This window comes from Delphinus delphis, chromosome 15, assembly GCF_949987515.2.
Source record: "Delphinus delphis chromosome 15, mDelDel1.2, whole genome shotgun sequence".
NCBI classification, from domain to species: Eukaryota; Metazoa; Chordata; class Mammalia; order Artiodactyla; family Delphinidae; genus Delphinus; species Delphinus delphis.
In genome coordinates this window covers 16,287,709-16,302,393 of record NC_082697.1, presented here as the reverse complement: position 1 = coordinate 16,302,393, position 14,685 = coordinate 16,287,709, and the positions used below count along the sequence as shown (strand labels likewise).

The following is a 14,685-nucleotide window of genomic DNA, read 5'->3' as shown; positions in this document are numbered from 1 at the left end:
AAAAGCATAGATAATATAACTCATCACCATTTAAAAAAAAAGTTGATGCTCTAACTATATTAAAGGGAGATGATTTATTAAAAAAATACGAATTTCAAATTGTAAATGTATGGGCATATATACTCTAGAGGAATATGTATGTTTTAGTATGTTAATCCTTGAACTTACATGCAGTTAGAACACTTCTTTACATTTGCCATTTTGAAACAAAGGCTAAATGTAAATCTGAGTATACAGAATCACCGTGAATGGGACAGCCTGTTGTGTGGAGTCCAGAATCAGTGAAGTTTTGTCTCATTTGGGAGCAAGCCGTCTTGGCGATGTTAACTGTTGCACTGTATTTTCTATATTTAGGGGATTGGGGGAGAGAAGCAAATCCAGGTTGTGTGCAAGAGGAAGAGGGCCGTGCTGTAGCAGAGCTGCTTTGGGACAGTGGTTTCCCAAGTGGGATGCGTGTGATGAACCACTGGGGTGCCAGAAGGAAATTATTCATATCTTTATCATCCTTAAAAATGTCCTTTTGGGGAGTTTTTGTTTTGTTTTTGGCCACGCCGCGCGGCTTGCAAGATCTTAGTTCCCCAACCAGGGATTAAACCCGGGCCCTCGGCAGTGAAAGCGCAGAGTCCTAACCACTGGACTGCCAGGGAATTCCCTGGGGAGAGTATTTTGTAATGATATAAATATACATACTTTCTATACATATTGGAGCGCACATTCAAATTTTTTCCTGATGCGGTGCTTGAAGAAAGTTGAGAGACTGTTGGTCTAGACCGCCCACCCCAGGTGTTCTTAGGCTAGGTCAACAAAATCAGCCCTAGATTTTCTTCTCTCCCCAGCTTTGTGAAAGCAAGAGAGCTTTCCAAGAGATAGGTAGACAGCATGCCTTTCTTATGTGGTTTGATCAGTCAGTGACTTGAACAGAATTTGTCCCTGAGAGATGGTATGAAATGCCTTTATCCTGATATCCTTGGCTGGCAGTGAGGAAAAGTATGATCTCTATCAATAGTTTTCAAACAGGGATGGCTTTGCTCACTCCACACCCCGTCCCCCAACCCCAGGGGACATTTGGCAACATCTGGAGACATTTTTGATTGTCCGGAGAGGGTAGGTACAACTAGCATCTAGTAGGTAAAGACCAGGGATGCTGCTGATTGGAGGAGACCTGTGAGCTTCCTTTAGCTAATAGTTTTCCACTTTTAGTTTGCTGTCCAGATAGTCAGCTTGGAAAATGTCATTTCAGTTTGAGTATTTTGGAACTTTATACTAAAGACAAGTGTGGAAATCCTACACAGAGAGTAAATTTTATATTATCTTAATATAGATTTACATTTAAGTGCCTTTATAGATTTGAAGTTGTTTCTTTTTCATCTAGTTAAGGTCTTTTTTTTTTTTTTTTTGGCTGTGTTGGGTCTTCGTTGCTGCGTGCAAGCTTTCTCTAGTGGCAGCAGGCGGGGGATGCTCTTCATTGCGGTGCACAGGCTTCTCATTGCGGTGGCTTCTCTTGTTGCAGAGCACGGACTCTAGGGCACACGGGCTTCAGTAGTTGTGGCGTGTGGGCTCAGTAGTTGTGGCGCATGGGCTTAGTTGCTCCATGGCATGTGGGATCTTCTCGGACCAGGGCTCGAACCCGTGTCCCCTGCATTGGCAGGCGGATTCTTAACCACTCTGCCACCAGGGAAGTCCCTAGTTAAGGTCTTATTCATAGTAGTTTGGATAAAAGTCTTCAAGGTATATTCATAGATTGTTTCTTTTTCTTTGTGTAGTTTGAAGTCCTGAAGAAGTACCTTGATGGCGGTGGAGATATCCTTGTAATGCTAGGAGAGGGTGGGGAATCCAGATTTGACACCAACATTAACTTTCTCCTAGAAGAATATGGAATCATGGTTAATAACGGTAATTATTATTGTTGTTTTAATAGAGGCAGTAATTTCCTGTTTATTATTTATATCGCAGTCCTCTGGACCTAACAGTACAGTGGAAAAAGCCCTGGGCTGTGAGGGTGCATGGTCCAGGATTCTGGCCTCACCGGCAGTCTGAATTTTCTAGTGCTAGGCTTCTTCCATTTATAAAATGAGAGAGATTGGAATATAGTTCCAGGATTCCTTTCAGGTCAAAATTTGTATGTGTCTATAATATCAAACTTACTTCTAATCTAAGAAACGCCTTCCTCTCTTTTTCCCTTAAAGATGCTGTGGTTAGAAATGTATATTATAAGTATTTCCATCCTAAAGAAGCTCTAGTTTCCAATGGAGTCTTGAATAGGTAAGCATATTGAAAACAGAAATGACTTTGCCAATGACTCTCCCCTTTCCTACGTGACTCTTCCCTTCTCCCTCTCACACATTCTTTTCTCTGGCCCTTTTTCCTTTCTTGCCTTTTCTAAAAATTTTATTATATCATAGTTTATTTTATTATATTACTTCTCATCCATCAAATTGCATTCCTCCCATCTTTTGAAACCTTACTCCACATCACCTTTTTGACGATTAGAATATATTCAGTTGCAAGTAAAGAAAACCCTATTTGGATGGGATTAAACAATACAGAGACTTTATTGATTCATGTCATTGAAAAGTCGAGAACTAGGGCAGGCTTTGGGTATGGATTGACTATAATATTCATAAGGTCATCAGGGCTCCAGTTCCATTTCTCTGCAGTTCTCTTGGCTCTGCTCTCCTGTTGTGGGGGAGCTGACTAGTTTTAACAGTTCCCAAATTTGTATCCTCATGCCACACCATTTAGGGCAAGAGCATATGCCTTGGTCCCAGCATTCCCAGCAATAGTAGACCTGGGGTTTGCTGTGACAGAAGGCATAGAATGCCCTGGTGGCACACTTATGTCATATTCTCCACCCCCCGGAACCTAGGATGAAGTCAGTTTTTTCTCATCCATTGGATCCTAAAACATAAATTAAGAGCTTTGAGAAAGTGAGAAATGAATGCATGAGGGGGCAACAACAGGGGCCTTCTGGGAGCTTTTCCCTATATTCCAAATGATTCATTCCACACTTGAACTTGCCAGGTACTCTGCTCGGTCTGAAGATAGAGAGTCTAGGACACAGGACTAGAATGCGGGTCTAGTACATATATGGACCTTTCCCTCAGGACTCAAGAAAGAGGAACTGATTCTTATATTTTCATGTTCACTTTTGCAGGCTTCCCAATAGAGCTGTAGGTGTGTAGGAGTACCTTTATTTGATTTTTAAGAATGGTATTTTGAACAAGTCTGCACAATACTTGTATCTAATTCATAGTTACTATTAATGAATGGATTGTGAAATTCCTAAAATTTTTTGTTTACTAGATTTTAATTTTTTTCTTCAAGGGAAATTAGCCGAGCTGCAGGGAAGGCAGTGCCTGGAATCATTGAAGAGGAGAGCAGTGGAAACAATGCCCAGTGAGTGTTTTCTGAGGCCACCTGAAGAGGGCGTATTTGCCATTTGAAGAGTTTTCTTTTTCAAAGCGAAGCATTTTCATTTCTGATTACAAAAGTAATTCTCACCAAAAACCAGATTGATCAGTTCAAAAGGAAGAAAATAGAAAATAGAAGTATTATAAACAGTTTTATATTATCATAAATAACAAAGCACAAAGTAAATGTCTTTGTATGTACAATTTGTGCACTTAATGCTAATATCTTAGTAGGCCAGATTCTTAGCATTGCCAAATGCGATGCATTGCCAAGTCACCCTCCAGGCTTTTGTAACATTTACAGTCCCTGTGAACAGGCCCCTTTTCCCTCTCTTGCCAGCATGGAATATTCTGTTGAAAATGATACCACTTTATTTTAACTTGCAATTCTTTTTTCTTTTCTTTAATAAGTTTATTTATTTTTATTTATTTTATTTTTGGCTGCGTTGGGTCTTCGTTGCTGTTCGTGGGCTTTCTCTAGTTGCGGAGAGCGGGGGCTACTCTCCGTTGCGGTGCACGGGCTTCTCATTGCGGTGGCTTCTCTTGTTGGGAGCACAGCCTCTAGGCACGTGGGCTCTAGAGCGCAGGCTCAGTAGTTGTGGTGAACGGGATTAGTTGCTCCGCGGTATGTGGGATCTTCCTGGGCCAGGGCTCGAACCCATGTCCCCTGCGTTGGCAGGCGGATTCTTAACCACTGCGCCACGAGGGAAGCCCCAATTCTTTGATTATTATGAATGGGATGGCTTTTAAAGTCTACTGGCTGATTGTATTTATTCTGTGAATTTCCTGCTCACTGCTTTTTTGCCTGTTTTTCTATTAATAGTTTGTCTTTTCTTATTCAATTATAAGACCTCCATGTGTTGCAAATGTTTTTCCCAGTTTACCTTTTTACTTTGGGGTATTTTGCCCCATAGAAGTTGAATGTTTTTATATAATTAAAGCATATTACAAAGCTCTAGTAGTTAGAATAATGTGATACTAATACAGAAATAGTGAAAAATAAATTAAAAAATTAGAATCAGATCCAAAATATGTGGAAGGTAGGGGTTATTAGTTTATAGTTAAAGTGACATTTCAAATTATTGGGGAATGAATGGTATAATTTTTTTTTTTTTTTTTTTTTTTTTTGCGGTACGCGGGCCTCTCACTGTGTGGCCTCTCCCATTGCGGAGCACAGGCTCCAGACGCGCAGGCTCAGTGGCCATGGCTCATGGGCCCAGCCGCTCCGCGGCATGTGGGATCTTCCCGGACCGGGGCACGAACCCATGTCCCCTGCATTGGCAGGCGGACTCTCAACCACTGTGCCACCAGGGAAGCCCTGGTATAATTTTGGCTAATCATTTGGAAAAACATTTCCATTTTCATGCCACGCCCCAAAATATATTTCAGATGGATTAAATCTTTAAATATTAAAAATGAAACCATAAAAAGCACTAAAAGAAACTATAGGTGAATGTTTTGTAATCTTAGAGTACAAAAGACCTTTCTTAGTATGAAACCAAGGTAAAGTCATAAAGAGGAAAATGTATAGGAACATATATCATAAGTTGACATTTTTGACATTCAAGAATCACAATCTGATTCTTGGTGAATAAGTGAAAGAACTGTGGACTTGGAGTTAGAAGGATTTAGAAGTTCCTGACTTCATGCCTTACTTGCAGCGTGACCCAGGGCAAAGTAACTCTTAGCTTCAGTTGCCATATCTGTGTAATGGGGACAGTATTAATCTTACAAAGTTCTTGGGAAACTCCAGTGTGGCAGTACGTGTGGAAGTGCTCTGTAAGATAGAGGGCATTGTACCTTACCTGTGATGTGACCATCATTACTTCCTCAGTAGTTGTCGTGAAGGGCAGATGGCAGGTTGCTAATTTCCTGGGTCATCCCGGAAGCAGCACAGTGTCTTGGGAGGCTTTGAGGTGGGATAAGCAGTCCTGCTTTGTGCTTTGAAATATCTTGACCTAATGGAGTCTCAAGCTCTCATTTAGCCCCATTTTTTATCATGTCCCTTTTTCCCTCTCTTACTCAGCCGAAGCCGCACTGACTTTGTTCTAATTCCTTAAGTATGCCAAGCTCTGTCTCACCTTAGGGCCTTCACATGTCTGCTCCCTCTTCCAGGAATATACTCTCCCAGCTAATCTTACTCATTCACACTTGGTTAGAAAAACTCCTGTATTTGTTTTGGGGGTGGGTGTTTAACCTTATGCTTAAAGTCTTATCAAAATGTCAGTCTGATTGATTTCTTAGTAATAATGAAAGAAATAGAGGAGTGTAAATAATAGCTTGACAATTTCTGTCATATAATCATTCTACCTTCCTCCTTAAGAATGATCTCCCTTGAGTGCATTTGGGGAAGGTGTGGGGAAGAATGTGCCCTGACACCCACAGAACTGTTTCTCCCACTTACCTTTTCTTCCTCCTTGGCAACTGCTCATTTTTTTCTGTTCTTGTCCTGGAAATCATGGGCTGCACCCCCCTTACTGGGATACTACTGGGGTAGGGGCGGAAGGAGGAGAATGGGGAACATGGGGCAGGTACCACTTCTCAACCACGATGAGACACAGAAATCATAGCGGTAGGTGAGACTTTACTGAAGGGATGGGGAAAACTAACACTGGAAGGAAATAATTTAAAACTTAAGCTAAAAAGAATGGTCTAAGAGAAAGGAAAATTAAAATCTTCATAAGGAACTCGTCATGGATATTCCCTCTGCCCATTCCCCCTCCCCCCTGCCCCGGTTTCCAGTTGTATGCTTTGGTTTTAAGATTCTTGTTTCTTTCCTTTCTGAGGACACTTCCTTCAAACAAATACCTTTGCAGAGCTCCATTTTTCTTTCACTAAAACCCTAGCCCCTCCTGCAGGGGTTGACCTCCTCTAGGTCTGCACCCCACCCTTATCCCCTCCATCCCACACCCTTTCTAGGAGTACATTGCCCCAAGTACTGATTCACTCAAGACACTCGCAGTCTTTGCTAGGACAGTGGAGAGTAGAGGAGGGACTCCAAAGCAGGTCTGTGTAAAAGTGTCCAATGTGGGATAAATATATGCCTCTATTGATAAATATAAGCACTCAACAGGTAGCATACCCTTCTGATGACAGATACTCATTCTTAGAGATAACATCAGTCAAATTTATAAGGGAGAGGAAAGTATTTACATCTAAGACATTGTTACACAGAGCAGGCTCATGTATGGCTCTGGTTCAGTTCTTAGATGAGGCCCCCTCTTCTTCCTCTTCCTCCGCTGGGGCTACTTTAGTTCTTCCAGTTACAGTCATTTACACGTACGATTGTAAATTGTTAATTTATACTCACATTTCTTAAAATGCTTTATTAAACCTGTAGCTAGAGTGATACTAATTTTAAATTAACAAACCAAAGCTTATAGAATATTTTCTGTTTGTTTGTGACTTGCTCAAGAAACACTGAGATTACCTTCAAAAATTTTTTATTCATTAAAAAAAAACCTTGAATATTTCTTTATTTCTTTCAGGGCTCTCACCTTTGTCTATCCTTTTGGTGCCACATTGAGTGTCATGAAACCAGCAGTGGCTGTTCTGTCCACAGGCTCTGTCTGTTTCCCACTTAACAGACCCATCCTGGCTTTCTATCACTCGAAGGTACAGCCTTTCTTAGATAAGGGTGGATATGTAATTTTTATTACTGAAATAGGAAGAACTACTTTAGTTTCCATGGGGTTTCATATATTTTCTCTTTTTTTTTTTGGCTGCGCCACTATGTGGGATCTTAGTTCCCTGACCAGGGATTGAACTCATGCCCCCTGCAGTGGAAGCTTGGAGTCCTAACCACCGGACCACCAGGGAACTCCCATATTTTCTCATTGGTCTTCACAATAGTCCTGTGAAGTAGGATTTCAATGAACTACCTTTTACTTATGGGGAAACAGTGGATTGTCCAGTCATTGATGGAATCAAGACTATACCTAGCTCTTATTCTAGATCCAAAGCCTTTCCACTGTAGCATGAGGCCACTGTAGTATAACTGTCTCTGACTACCAGCTCTCACCCTCAGTATAAGAGAATCCATTCAGAGAAAGGTTGAGTTAGCAACCTATACCACAGTGCACAGAATTGTGCTGCTGGTATTTTAGTGTGTCCCAGGAAAACATGCCAGAAGACTAGTTGTTCAATTCTCATCCTGGAAACCCCACAAAATGTGGGAACAGGTGGTCCCAGAGGACACAGCCGTCCTCATTATCACCCCACGTATCCACTGCCTTTTAATTCATGTTTGCTGAATTCACCTTCATCTGTCTACCAAGACTTGGAATTCACCAGCTGACCTCTCAGTTTTTCTCCAGAGACTTGCATGTCTCTAGCTACACAAGATTCTGTTTTTCTTTGTGGGACCTAAGTATTACTTTTCCCTCTCATATTTAAAAGCTCTGACGTCATTTTTATTAGGAAGTAAATAAATGTCTACGCTGTGTTTGAAAGATGATATGTAGACAAAATTGGTATAGCTATTAATGCTAGTTAGTCTCTTCTAAACAGCAGGAAATACTGTTTTAAAATTAAACTGTTATTGGACTTCCCTGGTGGTCTAGTGATTAAGACTCTGTGCTTCCACACACAGAACTAAGAACACACAGAACTTAGTCCGGGAACTAAGATCCCGCATGCCCCACGGCACGGCCAAAAAACCCCAAATTAACATGTTGTTAAATGATTCAAGACGTGGAAATAACTGTTTACATTAAATGTCTGTTTATAGGCACAAAAGTAATGAGACACCATCTTAAGGGGCCTCTGGTAGTATAATACTAGAACTGTTATAATTATTTGAGAAACCTTCCTAATATATAATTTAACAACCGGGGGAGGTTCCATTATTCTTAACCATGTTTCTGTGGCTGGACATTTGGATTTGTTTCTAATCTTTTGTGATTATGACTATAAAGTTGTGCAGAGTTTTTGGTATATTTTATACTGCTTTGTTGCATTTGTTGACAGTTTCAGCAACGTTGTGTCCAAGAAGTTACTTCACTAAACCTGACCAACACTGTTTATAGTCATGTTTTTCTTATTAATCTGATAGGAAAAAGTACTTTGTTTTGTTTTTTTAAAATTACTAATATTAAAGTTTTTATTATTAACCAGTTGTTTCTTTTGTGAATTTTTCATGCTTGTGGCTTGGTTTTCTGTTTGGATCTTAAATACTGCTTTGTCATCAACAGAACCAAGGTGGGAAACTGGCAGTGCTTGGCTCATGTCACATGTTCAGTGACCAATATTTGGATAAAGAAGAAAACAGCAAAATCATGGTAAGCTCTTCTCTTTCATCTAATGAATAATATGTATGATTTTCCTGTCATTAAAAAAAAAAAAGTACTGCTGCGTTCATCTAGTCATTTAAAACCAGCTATTCAGAACCCATTATACACCAGGCACTAAGGATACAAAGATGATTCAGGCATAGTCTCTGCTCTAAAAAAGTATATAGGACCCTGAGAGAGAATGTGAGAGACAGAGAAGTAAATCCAGAAGGACGTGGCGAGTGTTTCTAAGCACACCACCCTGGGCTGGGAGCCACCCTGGAGAAGTGGGGAGGAGCAGACCCAAGCCGGGCCTCCCGTATAGAGCCTAGGAACTCAAACTTTCTTCGAAAAGCCACGGGGAGCCCTTGTAGAGTGTCCAGAGCCTTGGGCATAGTCAGATCTGTGAATGCAGAAGATGGAAGGGAGAGGGCAATCTGGAGCCAGTTAGGCTGGCAGAGAAGGAGCAAGGACCTGAATGAAGGCACGGAAGGTGTCAGTGGGGGGAGGGGCTGGCCAGCACAGTGGGATTTAGGAGGGGTTATGATAGGACTGTCCCTGATTGAGGCGGGGAAGGAGGGAAAGGCATGGCAAGTGCAAAGGAAACATGTCCTATGAAGGGTGACGGGGTGCAGGCCAGAGCTGGATGTTGGCGTGATGCCGGTGACTCACTCAACCAGAGGGAGAAGGTCCCACCGAGCTTTCTCATTAATGAAATAAGTTCCTTCAGCCTTAAGGATTATTGTCTTATTGAGAGATTGATTTAAGATCTCGTTTCTGGGAATTCCTTGGCGGTCTGGTGGTTAGGACTCTGCACTTTCACTGCCGAGGGCTTGGTTTCAGTCCCTGGTTGGGGAACTAAGATCCCACAAGCTGTGAGCTGCGGCCAAAAAAAAAAAAAAGGATCTTGTTTCTGTAGAATCTACACGAAGTTCCAGCGTCTTTATCACATTCTGGGGGCATCTTATTATATTGTACTTTTTAAGTCCAGACTGTCATCAGCACATTACACAGGGATTGTTTCAGAACGATGAACAAATTTTAATAAATTCTGGCTGGTGATTAAAGGTTAGAGTGCCCTAAGATAAATGATAAATTTCCAATAATAAAAATGGCACTAGGGTAAGGAAGACTTTTCAGTTTTCATATTATTTCACCAAGATAAGGGTGGCTACACTTTTTCAAATCACTGGTGGGTATTCTCTTTCCCTTTATCATTTTTCCTGATTGGTTTAATTCCCTAGTCCTGCCCTCAGCTTTCTCAAATAACCAAATGGGTAATTCTGTGTTTACTTTTTTTAATTTAGGATGTTGTTTTCCAGTGGCTCACAACAGGAGACATCCACCTAAACCAGATTGATGCTGAGGACCCAGAGGTAGGAGGTTGTGAATCATTAAAAAAAAACTTTGAAATGAAAAATGGGTCCAGCTTCTCAGCACCACTTCTAACAGTTCCAAAGGAATATCTATCTCTTACTTTATCTGTTAGACAGATGGCAAGAAGTGATGCTTTTTAAATTTATTTATTTATTTTTGGCTCTGTTGGGTCTTCGTTTCTGTGCGAGGGCTTTCTCTAGTTGTGGCAAGCAGGGGCCGCTCTTCATCGCAGTGCGCAGGCCTCTCACAATCGCGGCCTCTCTTGTTATGGAGCACAGGCTCCAGACGCGCAGGCTCAGTAGTTGTGGTTCACGGGCCCAGTTGCTCCGTGGCATGTGGGATCTTCCCAGACCAGGGCTCGAACCCGTGTCCCCTGTATTAGCAGGCAGATTCTCAACCACTGCGCCACCAGGGAAGCCCAAGGAGTGATGCTTTTTGGCAAGACGAAGGCCATGTTGTAAAAAAATAATAAATCAATGAATTATATAATTCGTCGTAGAGTTCAGTGGGGTGGGAGCCTCTCTCTGTATATGTAATAATTGGAATTTAATTTATGCCTTCTGGCCCAAACTTTCAGAGTCAGTATCTGTAGAGAAATACTTCTTTCAAAAATATGAAGGGTAAAAAACTAATTTTTTCATGAAGAAACAAAGATCATCAGAATTTAAGTTTTAAACTCTCATTTTGTTGCCTTTAGGAATAACAATCCTAAGGGCATTATGATAATACTTATCAGACAAATAAGAGTGGTGAGACCAGCACTGGACTAGGAACCAGTAACTACATTCTGGGTCCCACTCCACCATGAGCCCTGGGACCTTAAGCAGGTTATTTCGGACCTTTTTCATCTTAGTTTTCTCATTAGTTTTGGGAACACTAATACCTGTGTTCTTTGTCTCACAGGATAATTGTGAGGCCTAAATGAATAGATGTAAATTTACTTGTTAAACTAAAGGCTGTAAAAAGGGCTATATATCTATCAAGACATTAAAAAAAAAACTTGTATTTATTATCTACCAAGCACTGTATATCACATACTTCCACATAAATCATCCCGTTTAAACCTCACCACAGCCCTGGGAGGTAGATGGTCTGATTCTCATTTTACAGATGAGGAAACTGAATTCTTCAGGATTGTAATATGCCCAAAGAGCAAGCAATTACAGAGCTGGGACTCAAACCCAGGTCTCCTAATTCAAGGTCTACTCATTCTTCCTTTAGTTCTGTGTTTCTTAAACTCTGAAATGTCAGGAAAGTGATTTCTTGGCGATAGGTAGCAGGAGGTGGGCAGAGGCCATCAGAAATGGCTGCCCGCTGACTGCTCCTGCCCTCAGCTGAGGACTGACTTCTCTGGGAAACCCAGGGGCTGACTAGGGTTAGCAAACGCGAGCGCCCTATGTCTAAAATACTCCCTTACCTGGAAACATTAAGTGTGGAGCTATTTTGCTTAAATTTCTCCTAAAAAGTGATGTTCGCCCCCAAAACAGAAGAATTGGGGTACAGCCAGGAATTCGCTTTTCAGGTCTCACAGGACCCAACTCTGAGTGGACGGCATCTTTGACAGCCGCCAATCCTACTTAGAGTGTCGTGGGTCGAGGGAAGCAGCACTAAGAGGTGCTGCATCTGCTCCTGTCCTGTGTGGCCACTTTGCTCCTGCTAAGTTTCTGTCATTCCTGTTTTCTAGCTGAGGAAGCTGAAGTAAGTAAATTCTTCAAGGTTCCCACTTCGATTAATACCTGCTCAAGCCATTCTTAACGCCCACTTCAGGCTGATTCCGGAGCCTGAGCCTTTTCTACTGCTCTGTTGTTCACACTCCACCACGTGTGACACTGGGCTGGTTCCAAAGGGAAGAAGCATCAGTAGAAACCAGAGGAGGGGAGTGTTGTTAATGCCTTTCTCTAAAACCGTGCAGTTTCATATATCTTCCAGTTGTGAGACCTGGTGAAAAACATTCTTTGTATTGTAAGGCTTTGGAAAGTAAAACACTGGACCCGGTAACATTGTACAGTAAGAAATTCTGAAAATCTAAACTTCCTGTGATTTCACATCAGATCTTATTATGTTGGAATGGGTTTCAAACCCAGACAATAGCCCAGTTTCAAATGATATTTAATAAAATAATAGTCTGATAAAGAGCTGAAGGAATTTACATAACAAGTTTTAACCTCAAAATCTGCCAGGAAGTCATGAAAACCAGTGGTCTTGGGAGCACTCTTTTTATTTATTTTTATTTATTTATTTATTTTAACATCTTTATTGGGGTATAATTGCTTTACAGTGGTGTGTTAGTTTCTGCTTTATAACAAAGTGAATCAGCTATACATATATCCCCACATCTCCTCCCTCTTGCGTCTCCCTCTCACCCTCCCTATCCCACCCCTCAAGGTGGTCACAAAGCGCCAAGCTGATCTCCCTGGGGAGCACTCTTTTTATGTTTCTGTCTGGACATCTAAGTCCTTGCTACTTGTCTGAACTAGGATTTTGTAGCAGGCTTCTGTGCGGAGCTGAGAATCAGCCACGGGACCTTTGGGATTGCTGGGCCCATACTTACCTCTGTGCCGTGACCCGAGTGTGTGTTCTGCCGTAGTCAGCGCCCTTGTTACTGCTCTCACCTTCATCCCTGTCCTGTTAGAGGGTTGAAGCCTCTACAACAGCCAGATAGTGCTAGGAAGGGCATTGATTTGTTGACGCTTCTCCCTTGTTTCTTGTCTAAAAAAAAAGTTTGAGAATTGGGGGAGTTTTCGACACTTGGGATATAGGGAAAAGTGAGCCTGTTTGTCTTGACGTCTCATTTCCGTCACGCTCAGGCACGTTTCCCCAAGTGCTGGCTCTGGAGAATGTGGAACAGTATGTTGTGGGTGACTTCAGAGACCAGTTTTTAAAACTATCACCAAGTTGGCCTTGTTAGAAGTCAAGGCTAAATGCAGTTCAAAGGGAAATTAGGAATACACAGACTCCTGGTTGCCAGCATGCATTTATTTAAACTTCAATTTATTGCTCGACTAGGTAATGCCTTCACATAGTTTGGAATTCAAAAGCATACGCAATGAACAGTCTTCCTTCTGTCTTTGCCCAGCCACTTGGTTCCCCTCCGCAGTGACAGCAGTCTTAGCAGTTTCTTGTATGTTCTTCCAGAGAGATTTTATATAGAGATGAATACGCATATGTGTGTGCTCTCCTTCCCCCTTGTTTTACCCAAATGGTGCTGTGTGCGCTTTGTATATACACTGTCTAGCACCTTGCTTTTCACAGTTACCAGGATGTCTTGGAGGTTTTTCTGTACGTATTCATAAAGAGCTTTCTTTCGATTGTTTTTTGTTTTGTTTTTTGAAAACTGAATTTTCCATTATTTGTACTGTGGTATATTTAACCAGTCTCCTATTGATGGTTATTTAGGTTTTCCCGGTCTTTTACTGTTACCAGCAGACAGTACATGTCATCATTAAGGGTTCTCAGCAGTGCTGCAGGCATGTCCTTGGCTAGGTGAGAAGGGCTGGGGTCTAGTGTCCAAGGAGGGGTTGTCTGTGCTGGGGTCACAGGTGGTTCGAACACAGGACAGGAGAGAAAGCAGAGTGTACGGCCCAGATGCTAGTGGGTGGAGAGAGGATAGATGTTGAAATGGTAGCTTGTGGACTTTCTTTTATGATTGTGTCTTTTTTCTCACTGATGTAGAAAATAAGATCATCAGCTAAAATTAAGAGATAGAAAATCATATTAGATGGTTGAAGTGACAGAAGGAAAGTGTTGCCTACGAGAATGGGAAAAGGGAATGAACTTGAGAATTTAGTTGATGGCTGAGCACTCAAGATCAGTGTGTAATGAAAAGGAGACCAGTCAGCAGGGTTGTGCGTTTCTCCAGCCATATTCAGCTGTGTGCGGACCAGCATGAATCATTGCAGAGCTGGGTTTTGTCAGTGTTGGGGATTACCCAGGTGACCTTTGTCCTTCTTTCCACCGAGAGTGGCTTATTTAAGCTTTAGTTGTCAGTGATCATGAACAGTGAGATGTCTTAGCAAGAGAGTAGAAATATTGCAAATTTAGACCTGAGGCGCTGGAGACCAGACAGAGTAAATTCTTGCCCCTGCTATGCTGAAAGGAACCCTCTTGTGGCTTTCAGATTTCCGACTACATGATGCTGCCCGACACGGCCACCCTGTCCGAGCGGCTGCGAGTGTGTCTCCAGGAGGGCGATGAGAACCCTCGGGACTTCACCACGCTCTTCGACCTGTCCATCTACCAGCTGGATACCACTTCCCTCCCCAAGGTCATCAAGTCAGTACCTCGGCTCTCTCAGCTGCTCTGCACGCCATTGAGTGTTCGGTTTGAAAACACTAGCCTGGGGGCGGGAGTTAGGGGCACGGCAAGTGCGGTGTGCAAAACGTGTTCTCAGACCTGTGAGGAGGTTGGCCGAGACAGCTGGGAGTTTGGGACGGGGCTCGATACAGAGGAAACTGCCAGCAGTTGTCAGTTCCTGCTGTGTTCCAGGCTCTGTATTGGACATTTAGAGAAACCAACTTGTTCCGGTTTGCCCAGGACATTCCTGGTCTGAGCACAGGGAGTCCCACGTCCCAGAGACCCCCCTCAGTAAACCGAGGTGGGCAGTCACCCTGTAAGCACTCCACACTGTC

At 42.3% G+C, this 14,685-nt stretch overlaps 1 protein-coding gene across 1 annotated transcript in view; it reads left to right on the top strand.

Moving 5' to 3' along the window:
* Window positions 1-14,685, top strand: part of IFT52 (intraflagellar transport 52) — a 30,465-nt gene that overhangs the window by 6,741 nt on the left and 9,039 nt on the right. The window contains exons 4-10 of the mRNA XM_060030760.1: window positions 1,764-1,893; window positions 2,187-2,262; window positions 3,325-3,396; window positions 6,899-7,025; window positions 8,603-8,689; window positions 9,988-10,056; window positions 14,175-14,329. Of these exons, the coding sequence (XP_059886743.1) occupies window positions 1,764-1,893; window positions 2,187-2,262; window positions 3,325-3,396; window positions 6,899-7,025; window positions 8,603-8,689; window positions 9,988-10,056; window positions 14,175-14,329 (716 nt within the window). The remainder of the gene's footprint in view (window positions 1-1,763; window positions 1,894-2,186; window positions 2,263-3,324; window positions 3,397-6,898; window positions 7,026-8,602; window positions 8,690-9,987; window positions 10,057-14,174; window positions 14,330-14,685) is intronic.